The sequence below is a fragment of the Trichosurus vulpecula genome, chromosome 7, assembly GCF_011100635.1.
Source record: "Trichosurus vulpecula isolate mTriVul1 chromosome 7, mTriVul1.pri, whole genome shotgun sequence".
Taxonomy (NCBI): domain Eukaryota; kingdom Metazoa; phylum Chordata; class Mammalia; order Diprotodontia; family Phalangeridae; genus Trichosurus; species Trichosurus vulpecula.
Window position 1 is genome coordinate 78586381 of NC_050579.1, and position 21826 is coordinate 78608206.

Genomic DNA, 21826 nt, shown 5'->3' on the forward strand with positions numbered 1-21826 from the left:
GTTAACAGAAGTGGGATTTGAACCTGGCTCTTCCTGGTTACAAGTCCAGGACTCTATTTATACTGCCGTGGGGCAAAGAGCAGGGAGGCAGTTATTGTAGCCCCATTGCCTCAATGGGATTGGGACTGCAGTGGGAGAGGAGAGTATAACAGTCCCACCTGGAACTATTAGTTTTCAACATATGACTCTTTCAATTGCTCATTACCACTAAGCTTCCTGGCTCTAGACCCAGCCCTAGCTCATCTCTAGGAATGTGCCAGATAGAGACACAAAACAAAAAACTGAAGTGAAGGGGATCAGGAATCTCTTTCTCCACATGACCTTCCTGACCATCATTACTATTCAGTCTGGTCCTCCACTTTGATAAACAAGTGGTCAGATCAACTGGTACCTCCCTTGTCCTCTGGCTCCCGAACTTCAACCTCCTGCAGCCCATTATCTCAGTGGTTTAGAGTTGATGGTTGCTAATGTAAATATCTTCTTCTCCTGCTGCCAGCAATCCTGGCACTGCCTAGCTACCATCCTGTAGCTTTCCTCCCTTTCAGTGCCAAATTCCTGGGAAGAGAAGTTTACACTGGCTTCCTCTACTTCCTCCATACCCACTTCTTAACCCTTTGGTTTCTGAGCACTGAAACTGCTCTCTCCAAAGTTAACAACAATTTCTCTTGCTTTTTTCTTTTTTGTTTTTTTTTTCATTAAATTTTATTTGCCTTTTGTTTCTTACACCATGGTTCAGCCCTTACGAATTGAATCCTTCCTTCAAATAAAGAAAAGCACCAAAGCAAAACCAACTGATACGGTGACAATATGTAATAGTGTGTACTTAATTCTGCATCTCTAGCTCCCCACCTGTCTACTGCAGGGAGGGAGATGTGTTTCACCGTCAGTTTTTCAGTACTGGGACTGTCATTAAAATTCATTAGTGTTTAACTGCCTTTTAGTGTCGTGATCAATACATTGTATACATTGTTATCATGGTTATTCTTTCTTTGCAACCTATCATACAAGTCTTTCTACATGTCTCTGAATTCCTTATATTAATTTTTTATAGAAAAATAATCCCATTACATGCATGTACCACAATATGATGGCCACTCCTCAACTGATGGCACCCATTTTGTTTTCATTTTCAGCCACCACGAAGTGAGCTGTTATATATAGAATCTTTCGGTCATTGACCTTCTTGGGGATATGCTCAGTACTGGCCTTGATATCTTAATTGCTAAATCCAAAGTCTTTTTCTCAGTGCTCATCCTCCTTGACTTCTCCATTGCTTTCGATATCATCAACTATCCTCTTCCTACTGGATACTTTCTCCTCCTCTGTGTTCCAGGACACTGTTTTCTCCTGGTTTTCCTCCTCCCTAGTTGACCATTTATTCTAAGTTACCTTTGCTCATTCCTTCTCCTCCACTAAACACAGGTGTCTTCCAAATTTCTCTCAGTGGCATGATTCTTTTCTCTCTCTGTAATCTCTACCATGGTAATCTCATCTATCCCCTTGGATTACCATCTCTAAGCAGATGATATACAGATTATTGTCCTTCATTACTAACAGCCTGTTAGACATCTCCAACCTGGATATCCCATCAGCATCTCAAACTCAACACATCCCAAAGTGAACTCAGTATCTTTTCCCAAAACCCTCTCCTCTTCTAAACTTCTCTATTTCTTGTTGAGGGCATCACCAACTTCCCAGTTCATAACTTCAGAGTTATTTACTTGTCCTGGTCCCTTATGTCTCTCTAGTTGGCAAGTCCCATCAGATCCATCTATCAGACTTAATAAACTACCACACTAGTTTAGGTCCTTATCATTTCACACCTGGACTACCACCATAGACCCTAATTTTGGCCTGTAGACTCCTCCATCCTCAAACCATCCTCCACACAGCTGTCGAAGTGATATTCCTAAAGCATAGGTCTGACCATGTTATATCATTCCCTTTCTATGATAAACTCCTCATGGTCAATCTTCCATTTCCTGTGTGGTGTGAGCCATTCCATTCTCCAACAAAGCACACAAACATATTCTCTTGCATGTTTCTGGCTATCTACATGTGTGGCTCAGCATTAGGGGATTTTGGAGATGATGAACTCCCTGGCTGCTTCTAGCCATAAAGTGACCCACTGCTGAAAGGACTTGGTGTTCTGGTATGACATAGGAAACCTTAAGTGCTGCCTTGGTCATTCTCCCTACTCGTGACAGTAGCCAGGGGCAGAGTGCTATGGCAGTTAAGAGATAATTTCTGGCTGGAACTCTTGATTTTGATTTTTCAGGTGAATTCTAGGGGCTCTGGGGTTACCATTACAGCAGCATGGAAGTAGCAGGGGAATCTTAAGCAGCTCCTTCAGTATTCTTAAAGACAAGAAAGGAGTATCTCAAGCCTTGTCATTTCACCAGCAGAGTTTTAAGGACAGTGCTGAGCCAAGGTGAAGTGTGAAACACCTATCAGCAGTACTGCAAAGTGCTTTATATTTTGACTATAACAGGAGACTATAACAGTAGTTATAAACTAAGTTACTGAATCTGTTTCATTCTGTTCATTCATGCTTGTGGAATGTCCTGTATTTAGCATTCCTTTAGAGTATGGATATAAATTATTTGTTCGCACTTTAAGGAGACCTAGACATGAGCCACCACCTAAGCTTTAAGCAATTTTTTCAGGGGATCCTAACCCCTTTAACTGGAGATGTGCTCCTCCTAGTACTGAACCCAGTCTAAACTGCCTGCTTGAGTACAGAACAGGGAGTATATCCTGTGGGTCCAGGAGTGATTCCTTAGTACTAGTTCCACCTCTGCAGCTTCCCAAAAGCTTCTTCTCTCACTCCCTGCCAACACCCCAGTGCCTAGAATCAACGGCCCCCCCACCTCTCCCATTCAGAATCCTTCCCTTCCCTTAAAAGCTTGATTTTATGAAATCTGCCATGATTCCCCCAATTGTTAGGGCTCTCTGCTTCCTCAGACTACCTTGCTTTTGTCTATGAACAGGTGATATCTTCCCAGAAGAACTGTAAGGTTCCTGAGGGCAGGGACTGATTTGTTTTGACCTCTGTATCCTCAATGCCCTGCATATAGGAAATATTCAACAAGCCTTTGATGAACTAAGTTAGGAGCTGGTAATATACATAGGTGTTTAATATATAATGAATTAATGAATAAATGAACAAGGAAGACAGCAGTTGGCATAAATGATGCTGCAGCCAAGCTCTCCCGATATACAAAGTACTCAGAGTTTTCTTCTGTTCAGTACAGCCACTTGGAAAACCCAGGGCACCAACTACTCTGACTTAGCTGACCTTGAGCCTGGACTGGTCTCATTTTCATGTTTAGTTCACTCATATCCTAAGGGGCACCAAGATATCTGTAAACTATAGTCTGGGGTGCCATTGCCCATCCTTTTTTGTACTTACCCTCCTTTCTCTCTTTTCTACTTCATTCTCAGTCACATCTTTGCCACTAACCCCCTAAACCATTGTCCTAATTGTCTGAACCTTTTTCTCTTTCCTCCTTTTTCTTTCTTCTCTTTCTCCATCCTATTCAATACCACAGGAAGACCACTCAACATACTGTGGTCTGCAGATGTGGCCAATGTGTTGATTTCTTTTGCTTCACTTTATACATGTTATATGGGAGGATATCTATTTGGAGAGAATGGTAGGAAGAGAAAGGGCTAGAGGGTGTTGGTATCCCCCCAAAAAGGGATCAATGAAACATTTTAAAAATTCATGTAAGACAAAAAGAAGTAGGACACCAAGCAAATTTGTCACTACTTTGATAACTTATACATAAATGTATGTATATGTAAAAAGGGCACCGGGCAAATTTGTCACTAATTTGATAACTTATATATATGTATATGTAAAAAAGACACCAAGAAAGGACACTGAGCAAATGTCACTACTTTGATAACACCTATTTTATTTATATATATATATATGTTTGTGTATGTATGTATATGTAAAAATTTCATAGAGGATTATGATTGATTCTGTGATTTCATTAGCACAGGGAATTCTTGGATCAGAAAAGTCCTTCTATCAATGAAACTCAGCAACTCTGCTGCAACTGACAGTCTTAGAGCATTATCTGAGCCCTGAGAAAGTATGCAAATGTATGCGTGCATGTGTGTGCATGTTGTGTATCATAGGATTCAAAAAGACTAAAGAACTAAGAAATTAGGATGTTTAAGGGAGCATCAAAACCCATACTGAAGTGCCTTCCTTAAGGACAGGAGTTGGGGAGGAGAGGAAGACAGCGAGACAAGTACTGAACTCAAGAAAAGAGGAATACAGCACCTGGCAGCAAGAATAGGGTAGCCTGGCATACATTTTCCTGTTTGCTGCCAAAATTCACAAGCTTATAAACATTTTTTGTATTTGAACTCTTAGAGACCCTGTGATGTAACTTCTTTTAAAAGCTGCGGTGTGTTCACTCTCTTGGGCCTGTAAAACAATTGTAGACATCTGTGCTTTACATAAAAGTAGTCTGCTTTTAAACAGTGTATACATTGAACTGTGCTGAAAATGTAACTGAAGGACCGGTTGTATATTGTAATTGGTTATTTCATGTCAACTCATCTTCAATGTATTCTTGGTTGTTGCTTTCACCTGCCTGAAAAAAGTGTGTATCGAAGAGTTACGTCGTATGGATTATTTATCTGTAACTGGACAAGTTTCAAGAACAAAAAAATGTAAAATATGTTTCTCGAGTTAAAAGAAAAAAGAAAAGAGGAGTAACTAGGAGGCCAGTAGATAACAAACAACAATGTCGAGAGCTGGCATTTCTATAGTGCGGTAAGGTTTGCAAAGGGGCTTCACAAATAGTATCTCACTTGATCCTCACGACAATCCTGGGAAGTCAGTGCCATTATCAGACCCATTTTCCAGATGAGGAAATTGAGGCAGCCAAAGGTTAAGTGACTTACCCAAGGTCACACAGCTAGGAAGTATCTGAGTCTGGATTTGAACTCGGGTCTTCCCGACTCCATGTCCAATGCTCTATCTAATATGTCACCTTGCTGCCTCTAGGATGTGGTTTGGGTAATACATTTTAATGGAGTGAACTTCACAGAATCTGCCAAACAGCAGCAGCAAAGGGAGAATCTGAACGTTGCACTGGGGAACAAGGAGCGCTGTGACCCCCTCCCCCTGCCCAGGTCAATGTTCTCTCTGCCGTTGGCATAACCTTTCTTTCCCTACATCCCCATCAGTGTTGTTTAACTGCGAGAAGAGCAATGGTTTCCTGAAAAGAAGGATTGGTCTTTATTTGAAGCCCCTCCTGAAAGTGTCCAGGGACTATAGGCAAAGCTCCCCAGGGGAGGGGAGCTGGTGATCATGGCTAAAATTCGAAATCTTGTTTCTGGATAAAGTTTGGGGGCAATGAGACACAGGTAAGGAGAGCAAGCAGAGACTGCTCTAGGAGACAAGCCATCCACTGGATGTGGGAGGCACTGGCTGTGAAAGCTGAGGGTGTCTTCCCCCCCTCTGACTACCCAGACGGGGATTTTCTTCCCTAGAGCTTGCTACCCCCTTTATATAGATCTTTAAACATGTAACATTTGTGTGTGTGTGGGGGGGGGAGGTTGGTTGCTGTTTAATAGTTTTCCACAGCTTTACTGAGTAAATGAGTGTGTTAAGGAATGGGGGATATCTCTGAGAAAGTGTTTCTTATCCTGGCTTGGCTGGCATCATTAGAGGGCAAAGACTGTTTTTGGCCTCTTTTTGTACCCCTGTGTTGGACACACTGTAGGCAGTTAACAATTGCTTACTGACTGACTGATAGTCAAGGGGACTGAGGGCACATTTTAAAGCCACGTATTATATGTCTTCCAGCTAAGCTCCCAAAGGCAGAACTGTGGAGAACCTGGGACTTTCCCTCTGCTCTTCAGAGCACAAGCTTGTCTTTTCATCTCACTGTTTGTAATAGACATGTGGGGCTCTCTGCTAGGCAGACTCCCCAGAAGCAGGTGCTCTTCCTTGCCCCAGTCTCTAGTGAAAGAAGAAAGAAGGGAGAATGAAGAGAGCACTAGAAGAGAAAGTGGCAGCCCAGCCAGCCCAGGCGCCACACAGAGGAATCTAAGACGTTTTGAATGCCACTTCTGTCAGGTAGAGCGGAGTAGGGGTAAGGACACAGACACCTCCTTGGGGACCAGAGGTAAGATTCATTTCCCACCCCCGCTTCTAGCTCCTTAATGCACTCATCTATGTGACATGCTATCTTTCAGTCATCCCAATGGCATCATTTTATTATTCTCTCATGTACTGTTTTGTTCACTACCAGTCCTATATAATAGACTGGAAGCTTCTCCTAGGCAGGCACTCGTGTGTGCCTAGCAAAGTGCTGAGGCTTTAGATATTAAGCACTCAGATATCTGTTGAATGATTAGTAGTAGTAGTAGTAGTAGTAGTAGTAGTAGTAGTAGTAGAAGAAGAAGAAGAAGAAGAAGAAGAAGAAGAAGAAGAAGAAGAAGAAGAAGAATTAAAGCAAGAGAGCGCCCAGCTCGCTCGTTTCCACACCAATTTGCTTTTCCTTTTCCAAACTAACAAAAATTTTCCCAAATTCACTGGGCAATAATTTGCACAATTGCTTCCTTGTCCTCTGTGAAGCCTCCCTGATTTTCCCATTATCAGAGCTCTCTCCTTCTTCAGTACTATATTTATTTGTGCCCATGTTGTATCCCTCAATAGCATGCAAGCTCCTGGGGACAGGAATCCCATCATCTGTATCTTTGTATCCACCTAGCACAGTGCCTTCCTCTTAACAGTCAGCATGGGAAATCATCAGTTTGGGAACTTTGTACCCAATGACGATAAAAGCCCATTTATGACTTAATAGATAAGACCTAAGGAGAGTGACACGATGTAGTTTTGGAATCACCCAGAATCATGGGGTTCCTTGCTACTTGGCACTGCCAATCTCTGTACCCTAGATTTTCTGGGATACACTGAGAAGCTGGTAATAAAGTGAGGGAAAAGCATGGCCTTGCCTGAAGAGTCCTTGAAGGACCCAGGTGTATGCAAGGACCCAGTTCTGGTCACCACACATACCACGAGGATCACTATCTACAAACAAGGCCCTGAAGTCTGACTCAGAGAATCCTAACTGGCTCTTTGATGTGTACCTGGGCCCATCACGACTCTGGAAGAGTTGGAACCTAGAAGTACTGGTAGCTCCTACAAAAAACAGAACATCTGGAAGACAGGAACAAGAAACTGACAGAAAGTTATGGGGGAGTAGCATCCCCAGGACAGATATAGCCCTGAGGGAGGCACCACCGGCCCCTCCCCAAACATGCACCTCTGGCCCAAGAGGAGTTGAAGGGAGGAGTACAGAGAAAAGACTTTTCTCCAAAGGACTTTTTTGAAAAGCAAGAACTAGATGTTATCTTTTTACCTTATCTTTCCTGGACCATAATTCCTTGAGTTCCACCCTCATAATTACTTTCCTAGGTTCTCAGCAGCCCTTTATTTTTCTAGACAAGGGTAGTTGGTGCTAGCCCAATTGCCTGCTGAATTCTTTTGCCCCCACTCTTTGCAGCACAGATTAATGGCAAGCCCAAAAGCCCTGGACAGATGAAGAGACAACTCTCAGGAGATTCTCTGGTAGCAAAATGACCCCGAACAAAAAAGGTCTCAAGAGTTGCCAGACACTTAAAAATTAAATGAGTTGCCTAGAGTCACATGGCTAGTAAATGTGAGAGGCTAGATTTGAACCCACAACTCAAAGGTAAGCATTCTAAACACTGCACTGAATTGCTTCTCTTGTGGGCCCCCTTGAATTTAGCAGGCACTTAACAAGCACCTGCTGACTGTGGAAAAAGGATAAACAGAAATCTTAATAGCATATAATAGGAAACACCAGTGTACAAATATGGCATCTGTAAACTACAAATCGTGAAAAAACCAGAACTCTTAGTTCTTTGACTTGTATTCTTAAAATTGGAAGTCCTACACAGCAATGGACACAGAGGGATAGTGTAAGATGGAAAAAGACAGTTTGTATTATCTGCTGAGCCATGTTTCCATTACAGAGCAAAGCAATTTTGTGTCTTTGTAAACCTGGAGGGTATCCTTGATACTCAGACATTGCTGGAAAGGGTGTATCAGCCATCCCGGTGACCGATAAAGAGGAAACAACTGGCTTAGAGACAGGTATTTGGAAAATATCCTTTGGTGCCACAGCCAAACAGCTCAAGTTTAACCGTCTCAGTCTTGCCAGTGTTAGGCCAGGATAAGACTTTTACCTCTCAAAAAAACAAAAACACCTTAGCAGCACAACCCAAAATAAAACTCCCCACTCCACCCAGGTACAAGAGGACAGAATTGTGGAGATAATCTTGGTCCCCTTCAGCTCAAGAAATGTCAGTCATTCAGTGGGCAGGGAACCTGATTTGTTCTTCTTGGTTTTCATCTAAAGAGTTAACATTAGGACACTAAGTGTTTACAGGAGAGCAGTGGTATCATGGGAGTGCAGCAATGCATGATATATTTACCAGCATGGGATTAGATGGCCTAATTCACTTTTTCTGGCAAGATATCCACCTGGACTTTAACTACTAGTTTTGTTTCATTTTTGAATTTAAAATATTCGAGTCTGATGAGCAAGAAAAAGCTACATATATACACATTTACAGGTGACAGAGGATAGAATGCTGAAAAGCCTATGTCTGAATCCCATATCACATACTTACTAGGCTGGGGGTTGCTGGGCAAGTCACTTCATATGCCTCAGTTTCCTAATCTGCAAAATGGAGATAGCAACGACCTCACAGGGTTGTTGTTGGGATCAAATGAGATAACATATATAGAGCACTTTTGCAAACATTAAAATATATACATATATGGGTATATGTATGTGTACACACACACACACACACACACACACACACACACACACACACACACACGAGTTGTTACCAGGAAAAGAGAAAAGTAAGCCAAAGGTAACGCTCCATAAGTTTCCTATAAGTTCATTATAGAACAAATTTTCATCTGTACTGATTGTGGAAGTTCTTGACTGGGATTCTCCCTGTTCAGTTGTTTCAGTCATGTCTGACTTTTTGTCACCCCATTTGGATTTTTCTTAGCAAAGGTGGTGGAGTGATTTGCTATTTTCTTCTCCAGCTCATTTTACGGATGAGAAAACTGAGGAAAACAGGGTGAAGTGACTTGCCCAGGGTCACACAGCTAGTAAGTGTCTGAAGCTGCATCAGAACTCAGGTCCTCCTGACTCCAGTCTTGACCCTCTATCTGTTGTGCCACCTAGCTGCCCCTTGGCATATCTCTAGACTGAAGAAATCACAGGGCCATTCAAAGAAGAGAGCCCCAAACTGCAGGACTTCAGACAGACTTTGTCAAGGACACAGAACAAACATTTATCACTTGTCATTGACTTGTTTTGTCCTAGTCTGTTAAGTGATAATAACGGTTTTCATTTAGAGCTCATTCCTTATTTTTGTGTACTTATTTTGTAGTTTTTGGTGATGGTTATTAAGTTTATAACAAAATAAATGAAAATAAAAAACCAAGGGCCTTTCCCAAAACCCTCCTGCAGTGTTCAGATCCCATGTTCAGCGAGAAGAACAAGTTCAGTTAGCCCTGGTTAAATTCCAACTTGAAAAACTCCATTCTCCTTCACTTGCTTCACCAGCTTCAGTTACAAGCAGTACTGTTTTTATTTCTTTGTCTTCAGCTGCTGTATAACTTTTCTGTGAACTATTAAAATGATTGTTATTTTCTTCCCCAACACGGCTATATTTCACCAATGTATGTTTGACATCTCAGAGAAGACTCAGCTCCTTTAGAAGATGACATTTCTGAGTAATGGAGTGAGTTGCTCTCCTTGCCAACAGCTCTCCCCGTCTCTCAAATTTACTGAGGACTTTAGAAGAAATAGCACAAGATGAACTCCAGTCGCCTCTGACTTGCAATTCTATTATTAAATGCCTATGCTTGGTCTTTTCATTTCTTCTCTTTAAAATATCGATATTTCTCAGGTATTTCACACAAATGGAATGCAGAGACATTTCTAGCCATTAGGTGGGTGAGAAACGTATACAGGAAAATGATATCAGACTGGGAGAAGGCAGGACTCTTCAACTTACATTTTTGTTTCTGTTCTCTCTGAGAAAAGCAATGGCCTTCGGATTGAAAATGAAAGAACAGAAGTGGCTGAGGGCTGAAATCCAAAATGGATAGGGAGGTTAGTAAGAAAGGACCTAACTGTCCTTGACGACTTCAAGTTACCAGGCAAATGATTTATATCTCCATGGACCCAAAAAGCTGGCAGACAGGATTACCAAACCACTGGAAATGATCTTTGAAAGATTATGGAAATTGATTTGTGGTGACAGTGGGACAATGCAAACAGTAGGAGATATAACTAGATCTGTCTGTGCTGCAAAAACAAAGAGTATCAATAAAACTTTTTTTTTAAAAAAAAGAAATATTACGGAGAGCAGAAGAGGCATCAAAGGACTGAAAAGAGTAAATATCTCAATTTTCAAAAAGAGAGTAAGTCTATAGACCAGTGAGCTTGACTGATTACAGACAAAATATATAACATTTTATGATAAAATTTTAAAATTTATAATAAAATTAATTTATAAAATCTATAAAATTTATAAAGGGATGGTCAGTGAACACCTAGAAAAGGAAGCAGTGATCACAAAGGCCTAGCATGATCTTCATTGAGGAGAATGTCACATTTCCTTTTTTGATTTCACTAGTAGATTAAGGGAATGCTGTTGATATAGTTTAGCTAGATTTAAGTGAAGCATTTGGAATTGAGAGGAAATACAGTAGATAGAAAGGTGGCCTCAAAACCAGGAAGACCTGGGTTCAGATACTGCCTCAGACACATATGGATGATTATGTGACCTTGGGCAAATCATTTAACCTCTTGGTGCTCCAGGCAATTTCCTAAGAATCTAAGTTGTATGGGAGGGTGCTGATCTGCACTGGTGCATTTATTTTTTGGAATTGACAAAATCACAGACCCAGTTCCTATCACTATTTGAAACTGACAAAAGCTATTCTTGTGGATAAGATGGAGAGATACACCACTCACAGGGCAGGCAAGCCGGCCTAAGTGAAGCAGCAAGAATCCCAGAGGGAGAGACAGGAGGCAGCACCTGAGAGATAAGTCAAACCCCCACCAGCACCTTGACCACCATCTCCCCTCAGACTCTGGTGGAGGTGGCCCAGGACCCTGAACCAAAGAGCCTTGAGAATAACCGTGTCCCCTAAACCACCAGGCCTGCTTCTAGCCCAGCCCCTCAACAGCCATCACTGAGGGGAGAAACTACTGTAAAGACAGTAGTAAAGACTTTCCTCATCACCAACTATCTCCACGAGGCATTTAAGTACAAGAACCCTGGGAATGGCAGCACCTCCTAGATTGCTGGTCCTACTTCCAGCCCAGCCTTCACAACCATCATTAAGGGAAGGAAGTTCTGTTGACAACGGGGCAGCGAACTTCACCAAGTGCTCACCAACTGCCAATTACAGCGGCAGGCAAGCCAAACTAGCTGAAGGAAAGCAGCAAGGGCCCCTGAAGAAAAGACAGGAGGCAGCTTGGGCCAGGCAAGCTGAATTACTGCCTTCCCCTTGACCGTCATCTTCCCTCAGACCCCATGGCAGTCAGGTCAGGACCCTGAGCCGAAGACCTTTTAGAATAGCAATGCTTCCAGTCCAGTATCCACAGCTAGCATCCTGAGAAGCAACCCCTGTGGAGATGCAGTCTTCCAATTAAATCCTCCTTCAAGTGTTATAGCCACAGCTATCAGAGACCCAGAAAAGAAAGTTCTTGTCCCCAAAGGCCTTGGCATGGTTATAGGGTTCAACATCAGAAACGGAAGTGATTCTTCAGGGTAAATATCACTGAAGAAAAGGCATGACCATCTGCTTTGCCAATGCACCCCAAAGACGTGGATTTTTTTCCATCTGACTTGCAGCCTTCCATACATGTTGTCTCCTCCATTAGAACGTGAGCTCCTTCAGAGATGGCACTGTCTTAATTTTCTTTCTGTACCCCCAGGGCTTTGCTTGTTGTCGTTTAGTCACTTTCAGTCGAGTCTGATTCTTTGTGACCCCATTTGGGTTTTCTTGGCAGAGATAATGGAGTGGTTTGCCATTTTCTTCTCCAGTTCATTTTGCAGATGAGAAAACTGAGGCAAACAGGGTTAAGTGACTTGCCCAGGATCATGCAGCTAGTAAGTGTCTGAGGCCAGATTTGAACTCAGGAAAACGAGTCTTCCTGACTCCAGGCCTGGTGCTCTATCCACTGTGCCACCTAGCTGCATATCCCACCTAAAGTCAGTAACTGTTCTGTAACTGGCATTACAGAGGACAGATTGGTTAGACAACGTTACAACAATTTCACAGTGGGGTCTGTCTACAACATACTACAAATACTTGTCCTGCAATGAATCTGTGATCTCCTCAGTGAGAACTCTGCCTCCAACCATTGTATCAGATCCTATCTGGCAGCCTGGTATAGTAGAAATAGGGTTGGGCTTAGATTCTAAAGACCTGGGTTCAAATCCTTAACTAGGTGTCTTAAGGAAGCTACGTGACTCGAAATCACTAAACCCCTCCCCCCAGCCTCAGTTTCCTTATCTGTAAAACCAAGGGGTTGGACTCAATGACCAGGTAACTTCTAGTTTTAAATCTATGATTTCCAAGGTCCCTCCCACCAGGATTCTACCCCCTTCATGTCTTTTTATTCCATTTGATTCTTGTCTAAAATTTTCCACAAATCCTCCACAGAAATTCTACCCACCATATTGTAGGTCTTTCTATGAATCTTTTACTATTTCCTGGATTCCAGTGGGGCACTAACACTTTCTGGCTCTCATCCTTAGCTCTTGCTACATGACTGTCCCCTTCCTCTTCTGGACATACAAGACCTGGCTGGTATCTTAAACGCTGTTTCTGGCCTCTAAGGGACGATGGGTTAAATCCTACAGCTGACTTATTCTCACCATGCATCTTTCTTTGGCTTTCTGGGTCACCTCTAGTTGGAATTCTTCTGAGTCCACAGTGTTCCATGACTCCTAGCCATGGCAGCCAGCAGTACTGGGATAAAAGTATTGCTGGGGTATAGAAATCTATCTTACACTATAGGAAAATAGAAGGGAAGTGGATAAGAGAAGGTGGGGGGGAGGTGATAGAAGGGAGGGCAGATTGGGGGAAGGGGTAATGAGAATGCATGCTGTCTTTGGGTGGGGGAGGGGAGAGATGGAGAGAAAATTTAGAACTCGGAATCCTGTGGAAGTGAATGTTGAAAACTAAAAATAAATTAATTAATAAAAAAGCTGGAAAGGTAAAAAAAATATTGCTAGAAAAATAGGTTTTGGGGGGGTAGGAAGAAGCATGGAATCCCTGAAGTACTGAGCATCTTCTCAGATGCTGCTGCAGTTTGCTCTGCTATTATTCAGTTTGGGGCCTAGCTCACTGCCCATCTGTAGCATTTGGTCAAGATGGGTATATTGATGGATTAACTCACTGGGTTGTTTATCCTATAAAGGCAGCCAGGTGACTTAGCAAGTAAAGCACTGAACTTGAAGACAGGAAAATCTGAATTCAAATCCTGCCTCGGACGCTTACTAGTTGTGTGACTCTTGGCAAGTCACTGAAACCTCTTGCTGACTCAGTTTCCTCAACTGTAAAATGGTAATAAAACACCTACCTCCCAGGGTTGTGAAGATCAAACAAAATGGATAGATGAGAAGTGCTTTGCCAGTGTTGAAATACCCTATAAATGTGGACTAGTGAGTTATTTGGTCTAGAGAACTCTCAGGTAACTCTCTACCAATGCTGGATAGCACATTTTCTGTAACTTTTAACTTATAGTTTTTGAGAACTGCCTAGGCTTCAATGTTAAGTAACTTGTCCAGGGTCACAGTGTCACTGACTATGTGTCAGAGGAAGGACTTGAATGTAGCTTTTCTTGACTCTAAGGCCAACTCTCTGTTACTACTACTATCACTACTACTACCGCTGCTGCTGCTACTATTGATAATTTCTAACGTTTATATAATGTTTACTAAGTGCTGGGCGCTGTGCTAATATCTGTACTTTAGATATCACACCACACTGTTCAGTCATTTCAGTCGTGTCTTACTCTTTCTGACCTCATTTCAAGTTTTCTTGGCAAAGATATTGGAGTGGTTTGCCATTTCCTTCTCCAGCTCATTTAATAATCCACGAAACTGAAGCAAACAGTTAAGTGACTTGCCCAGCGTCATGCAGCTAGTAAGTGTCTAAGGCCAAATTTGAACTCTGGAAGGTGATGCTAGGCCTGGACCTCTATCCACTAGCTGCCCATCTGTGCCACCTAGCTGCCCATCACACTTTACTACAAGATCTATATTTTATAGCCTAACCATCAGCATCGAAACCTCCAAGTCTGACCAACATAAACACTCTTTATCCATTTTTTTTTGTTTTTCCAGCAAACATTACTTGGCCTATCTCCCTTTCTGGAAAAAAAAAAAGTTTTATTGACTCCTTTCATAATTATTTCCTGATAGAAAGATCATCTTCACCCCTCAGACTGACCTCTTTTGTAACAAAGAGCCAAGCTCTTTCAATCGGCTGTGGCTCTAAGGCCTAATCGAGGTAATAATATATTAATGGTGTTATTGTGAAATAATATCATTCAAGCTAACTGTATAAAGGGCATGCTTATAAACAAACAGAGCGGCCTTGAGCGGACAATAAACGTGGCACTTATTATCTCTGATGTTCAGCGGGTACACTACTATAGGGGAGAAGGGGAGATGGTTATCTCCTCCCCCACCCCCATTCAGTCAAGGTTGTCACAGAATGAGTGGGAAGAACCGGTCACCTTCTCCCTTATAACACCTTGTGCTCTCCAACATCTTGTTGCCTAATGGTTTGGTCTAACTCTTATTAGCTTTTTAGCTGGGCCACGTTAGTCATGAAACCGATCCACCCTGAGCTGAGTTTTCTAAACTGTAAGAGCAAAGATTGCTCCTTGCATTGTGGAGCGCCCACGGTTTTACCATCTAACTTTCTCCCGAGGGCAGGGGATCATATCTCATTGTATCTTTTCAAAGTATCTAGTACAGGGCCTGAAGCAAGCAGGCACTCGATGAATACTACAGTGTAACAAACAGTTCTCAATGTGTGGTCCTCAGATCCATAGGGGCCCTTTCTGGGATCCGCAAGGTAAAAACTATTTTCATAATACTAAGACAGTATTTGTATATTAAAATACCCTTTCTTTTTCGAACTACATATCTGGCTGAGGTCATGTTTTCTTTATATATTTCAACTAAAACAACAGATTGAATGCAGAAGCAGATAGGAGAACCTGGATTATCTTCTATTAAACTTGACATTAAAGAGAATTACAAAAACATGTAAAACGATGCCAAAATTCTCTTTAATTTTTTCTTTTGGAAAGTATAGTTACTTTCATAAAAATTTACTATATAATAGGTTTGTAATGATTATTTTAAACAAATTAATAAATATTTAAATTTGAATCACTTTTAACTTCTAGAATGGTAAATATCAATAAATACAACCTATACAAATCAAACTTCTTTGGGGGTTCTAAATTTTAAGATTGTAAAGGAGTCCTGAGATTAAAAAAAAGTATTGAGAATTGCTATTATAGTATGATGGAAATAGATCAGAAATCCACCAGCAGCCCTGGATCTGCCTCTTCCTTGTAGTATGACCTTGGACAAGTCACTTCTTTATTCTTGATCTCATTCTCTGCATTTGTAAAATGAAGAGATGGACTAGATCAGAGGTGCCAAACATCTGCCCCCAGCATTCTCATGTGGGGCTTGAACCAGATTAAAGGGAGATATTTAACAAAATAAATAAAAATACAATAGAACATAGATAATATTAATATGTGGTTTTCTAAGTCAATATGTGGCCTGCAGGGGTCCTCATGTACGGTTTAGTGGTCTCCATCTCTATTTGGGTTTGACACCAATGGAAACGAAATACAAATTTAGGCATACTATCTGAGCCTTGTGCTGGCTTTGGAGTAAACAAATAAAGTTCTAACTTTGATACCTGCCTACTACTCTGGTGATTTTGGATAAACCGATCAGTCAATTTAATCTCTCTGAGCTTCAGGTTCATCTGTAAAATTGGGGTTTGGACTCAATGGCATCTGAAGCCCCTTCCAGCTCTAAAGCTAGGATCTCTCCCACTCTAATGGGCTGTGATTGTATAGGCAAGGTCTTACCTTGGTGGAACAGGTAACCTGGGACACAAGGAGGCAGCCCTTGGACTCTGGGTGTAGTTGACAGAATTCAGGTTATAAACACACAGGAAGGAACCTAAAAGCACAAAACATAGAGAGATGAGAATCTGATGAGTTTGGTGGGTTCTGAGGGTTTCTCTGTGTGATCTAGCCTGATACCCTGCCCGGAAGGAAATCTTCTGTATAACAGCTCCAGCAGATGGTTGTCCCTCCTTCCAAACAGTGTCAAATCCCTTATTATGAAACATTGATTATCCCCTTTACTGAACTGTGGGTAAAACTGAGTGAGTGAGTGAGTGAATGAGCCTGAGCTAGTTAGAGACGCTGAGGATGATTGCTGATCAGGAATCTGGGTCGGCTGAGATGCCCCTTCTGCCTGCATCTCTTAAATAAGTGTGTTTTTTACATGCCCCACAGCAGTGGTAGGTATTAGGAGCACAGCTGTCTTGCACAGTAGGAAGAATGCGATATTTGGAGATGGAGATATGGCTAAATAGCAGTTTATCGGTGGGGGGGGGGGCGGGGAAGATCTGAAGATTTGGTGGACTGCAAGCTTCATGAGAGTCAGTATAATGCTGCTACAGACAAGATAAGTATGGTTTTCCATAATCTAAGCTCAGAGATTTCTCTCTCCTTCCTTCTTCTCTGAATTAACATAATATCCCCCCCCCCACTGCCCTCCCTGGTAATAAATCATCCTGCACTGGCCCACCTTTTGAATGGTGGTATTCTCCATGGGGGAAGAAGTGGTTCCCAGCCTAGATCACATATATACAAGGAGCAACTAATGTTTCAGATAAATCTAGCTACACCTGGATGAAATTGGACAAGCTGTAGAGAAACCTAGCACCTCTATTATCCAAAGCAAAGAAACCACGACAAGGAAGTAAAACACCCCAAGAAACAAAACTCAGCTCACAACATCCCTCCTCATGAAGACAATGGCATGTTACGCTTCTTAAGTTTCAGATGGGCAGGGGAAGGCATGTGGGTGGGGGTGGGGGAGCCGGTCTGTGCTGCCTGATCCTTACCATTGTTCTTGGCGAAGAGCTGGACATCTTCTAGAGTGTCTAATTGTTCTTGAGGACAGCTAGATATGCAGAGAGCAATGGAATTGATTTTGATATCTTTGGTTTCCAGATTACAGGAATCCATAAAGAACACATGCCTAGGGAGAGGAGAGAAGTGCATTTGAGGCAATTTTCCTATTGATTTTATTTTATTTTTGGGAGGGGGGGGGAAGCAGGGCAATTGGGGTTGTGACTTGCCCAATGTCACACAGCTAGTAAGTGTGCCAAGTGTCTGAGGCCAGATTTGAACTCAGGTCCTCCTGACTCCAGGGCCTGTGCTGTACTCACTGCACCACCTAGCTGCCCCTCCTACTAACTTTAAACTGCAGCCTTTAAAGTATTTGTGGGCAGCTAGGTGATGCAGTGGTTAGAGTGTTGGGCCTGGAGTCAGGAAGACCTGAGTTCAAATCTAGCTTCAGGCACTTGCTAGCTGTGTCATCCTGGGCAAGTCACTTAACCCAGTCTGCCTCAGTTTCCTCATCTGTCAAATGAATTGGAGAAAGAAATGGCAAACCACTCTGGTACCTTTGCCAAGACGACCCCAAATGAGGTCCTAAAGAGCTGGACACAACTGAAATTTTTTTAAAAAAGTATTTATACGGTGGAAAGCACATTGGATTTAGAGTCAGAGGACGTGGGTTCAAATTCCGGCGATGTCACTTACTGCCTGTTTGACCTCTGAGTCTATTTTTGCATTTGTTAAAACAAAGGTATTGGACAACATGACTTTTAAGGTCCCTTCTAACTCTAAATGTGAGTCTATGCTGCCATGATATTGATACTGGGCACCAAACAGGAGAATTAATGAAGTTCTGACAGCCCTAACATTAACATTTCTATTCCCTCAAACTTAACATCTTCACAAAGATATTTGTACTTGTGTGACTCTGGATCTGGATTTGTAAAATGAATGCTTTGGACTAGATAAGGCCACTAGGTAGCGCAGTGGATAGAGTACCAGTCCTACCAGTCCCAGAGTCAGGAAGACTAGAGTTCAAATCCAGCCTCAGACATTTACCAGCTGTGTGACCCCAGGCAAGTCATTTAACCTCTGATTGGCTCAGGTTCTGAACTCTAAAATGGAAGTAGTAACTACCTCCTAGGGCTGTTGTGATGATCAAATGAGAAAATATTTATAAAGTGCTTGGGACAGCACCTGGCATACAGTAGTCACTTGATAAACGCTTCTTTCCTTCCTCTTAGATGATCACTAAGATACCTTTTGACCTCATGAGTCTGTGATCCAGAGCAGGAGCAGCTGTTAAACAGAGCGTGGACACAGTTTGTGGTCAGTTGCCTAAAATATACTTATACATGGACTTGTTTTCTCCCTCATTAGAATGTAATCTTGGGAGTAGGGATTGTTTCATTCTTTGGGCTTGTGTCTTCAATACCTGGCACATAGTAGGTACTTAAATGCCTGTTGATTTTATACATAATGGAGTTGAAATAAGGCCAACCTTCAGGTCCTCTCTCTTTAGAGAGAAATAACGTGACTGGAGGGGGTTGGAAGGGAGGGGGCTGGAGGGGAGGGGGCAAGTCACTTTTCCTCTAAATGTCCCCAGCAACTTTCTAAAACTATAAATTACAACTGAGTTGCTGCTCTGTGTTCAAAGAGGGAGTTTCCACGCTGGCAGTTCCCCACGTGAATGAGATCACAGGTGCCAAACTAAAACAAAATATATTTTAAACCTGAGTGTGTTCAAGTAAACTTTCACATAATAACTTTCCACAGAGAGAGGGGAGGGGGGTAGGAAGGTAGGGGAAGGGATGGGGCAGAGAAGAACAACAGCCTCATTCCTCTTGCATGAGGGCACTCATGTGAGTAGACGTGTACAAACCCATAAACATTTTGTGCAGGGCAGCACCAATGTGGCCCTCTCCCCTCTTGCACTCAAAAAAACTCTTGGAGCTACGTTTGGGGAAAGCAAAACTCACGTGATTGAGACTGGGCATTCTCCTTCTCCACTAGGCAGAAACATTCCCTCTCCCTCCCACTTCAATGCTCCTCTATGCAGCTGACGGGGATAGAGGAGTCTCAAAACCACCAGCAGCTACATTCCTTTCCTTCTGCCTACCGATACACTCAGGTCTCCCAGAGTTGAAGTCCCTGAGTTAAAGCAGTAACAACAGAACCACACATTTCTCTAGACCACAGTCCCCTTCTCCAGCGCCACTTCCTCAAGCTTGTTGTATGTACCCTCTTCTTCATCCTCTTCATCCTGTCAAAGTTCTAGAAAGAGTTGACGCCAGACTATCTACCCACTCATTCCTCCATCCCCTAAATTGGGTTTCTGTCCCCAGTTTCCCGAATCTGTTCTTTCCCAGGTCACCAACGGCTTCCTAATTCTCGAATCCAAAAAGCCCCTTCGTGATCCCCCTTGACCAATGAGTGCTGGAGTTGTAGTCAGGAAGTTGCTGTCATTGTTTGTTATTGTTGCTGAGTTGTTTTTCAGTTGTGTTCATGACCCCACTGGGGGTTTTCTTGGCAAAGATACTGGAGTGGTTTACCATTTCCTTCTCCAGCCCATTTTACAGATGAGGAACTGAGGCAAATAGTTACATGATTTGCCTAGTCACAACTAGTAAGTGTCTGAGGCTGGATTTGAAGTCATGAGCCCAGTGCTCTATCCAGTGTACTTACCACCTAGCTGTCCCTTCCAGCAGTCAGGAAGACCTGAGTTCAAATCCTGCCTCAGACACTTAAGAACTCTGTGACCCAGAGGTTAATTTCTTTCATCCTTAGGGGTTGGACTTGATAGCTTCTAAGGTCCTTTCTAGCTCAAAATCTATGCTCCTAGGACTATTCTGTAACCCCTAGTCCCACGGACTACTGATGAATCTTTGCTCTTTAACCTTTCATGACATATACCCATGCCCTCTTCTTTTTGGTTTGTTTCTCTGGTTCTTCTTTCTCTTACCCTCTGTGGACATCCCCAAAGTTCTTTTTTTTTCAAATTTTATTTATTTTATTTTTAATTTATGGGATAAAACAAGCATTTCCATAACATAGTATAATTAAAAAAAGTTTGCAAATGAAACTGCAAATCTATTATGTACAACTTGCTATTCCTATTAAAACTATAATAAAGTTATCATGTAATTTTTTTTCCTCTCCCCTTCCCCCCTCCCTGACGGCTACCATTAGACACATATGTATATACACACACATGTGTGTGTATATATGTGTGTGTATATATATGTTTTATATATGTATATATAAAATAATTTGATACATACTTCTAATTAACAGTTCTTTCTCTGGAAACTCTTTCACCACCTTCTCTTCCTTGCCCTCTGCCTTTTAAAGATTTTCTTCTCTCCCATTTATATTATCTTTTGTGGCAATCTAATCTGGTCTCCTGGCTATTTATTTTATAAGATTCTCAAATCTCTATCTTTACTCCCAAACTCTTCACTGAACTCTTAAACTTGTTTTTCCTACTTGTTGAATGTTACCATCTCCACCTGGATATCTCTTTGATATTTCAAACTCAGTCTGTCCAAAATAGAAATCATCTTCCCACCCTGAAAGACTGTCATGTGTAAGAGAGGTCAGATTTTATCTGTTTGGCCCTAAAGGGCAGATCAGAAAAACATTTTTTTCTTTTTAAACAATGAGAACTAGCCCAAAGTGGAATGGATTGCCTTGGGACATATCCTTGGACTGGAGTTCACTCTCCATCAGTGGAGGTCTTCAAGCAGAGGATGGCCACTTATTGGGGTCATGTGTGGTTTGGCCTTTGTTCTCAAAGAGGACCATGACATCAAGAAGGTGATGCCATGCCTCAAAACTGAATTGGATTTGAGTGAGGGAGGGCTGTGCAAAGTCGCCAGCCTCACTGTCTCCTCCAGAGCCATCGCTTGTTGGGGTATGTTGCAGTGGGATTCCTTTTTGGGGGCACAAGTTGGATGAAACAACAGCTGACGCCATCAAGGTCCCAGTTACACAAGCCCCAAACCTCAGATTTCTCTTTGGCTCTTTCCCCTCCCTCATCCCCACATGCTAAATTATCTGGAAAGACTTGTGGATTCTACCCTCCTGTAACTGTTCTAGCTCAGGTCTTCATCGCTGTTCAAAAAGACTGCGAGGAGCAGCTTTCTGATTGGTCCATCGGGAATCTCCCCCTCTCCAACCCATTCTTCACATCGCCGTCACCGTAACTTTTTTGGGTACCTCTGTCACACTATTTTCCTATGCTGAGGAGTGTTGAATAGCTCCTCAGTCCCTATGGAGCAAAATGCAAGGTCCTTAAGTTGGCATTCAAGGGCCTCTACAATTGGGTCCAACTTTATTTCTTGCTATTCTCCTTTAGCCAGGTGGACATGCACTCCCTGTTTTGTGCGTAGAAAAAGCTTCTAGTATTGTCTATTGAAATCATCCTCTTTCTTCTCAGACGTTAGCCCCTCTATGAAGCTTCCCTTGACATTTTCCCCAACCTCTGCTTTGCATACACTCATATTGTACCTGATATTAGAGCTTTTGTATTGATGTCTCAC

The 21826-nt window shown here is 42.3% G+C and overlaps 1 protein-coding gene across 1 annotated transcript in view; it reads right to left on the reverse strand.

Annotated features, from left to right (window-relative positions):
- SLC44A3 (solute carrier family 44 member 3) overlaps window positions 1–21826 on the reverse strand; it is a 110973-nt gene that overhangs the window by 83398 nt on the left and 5749 nt on the right. The window contains exons 4-5 of the mRNA XM_036767446.1: window positions 17288–17424; window positions 16239–16332 (exon numbers count right to left, since the gene is read on the reverse strand). Of these exons, the coding sequence (XP_036623341.1) occupies window positions 16239–16332; window positions 17288–17424 (231 nt within the window). The remainder of the gene's footprint in view (window positions 1–16238; window positions 16333–17287; window positions 17425–21826) is intronic.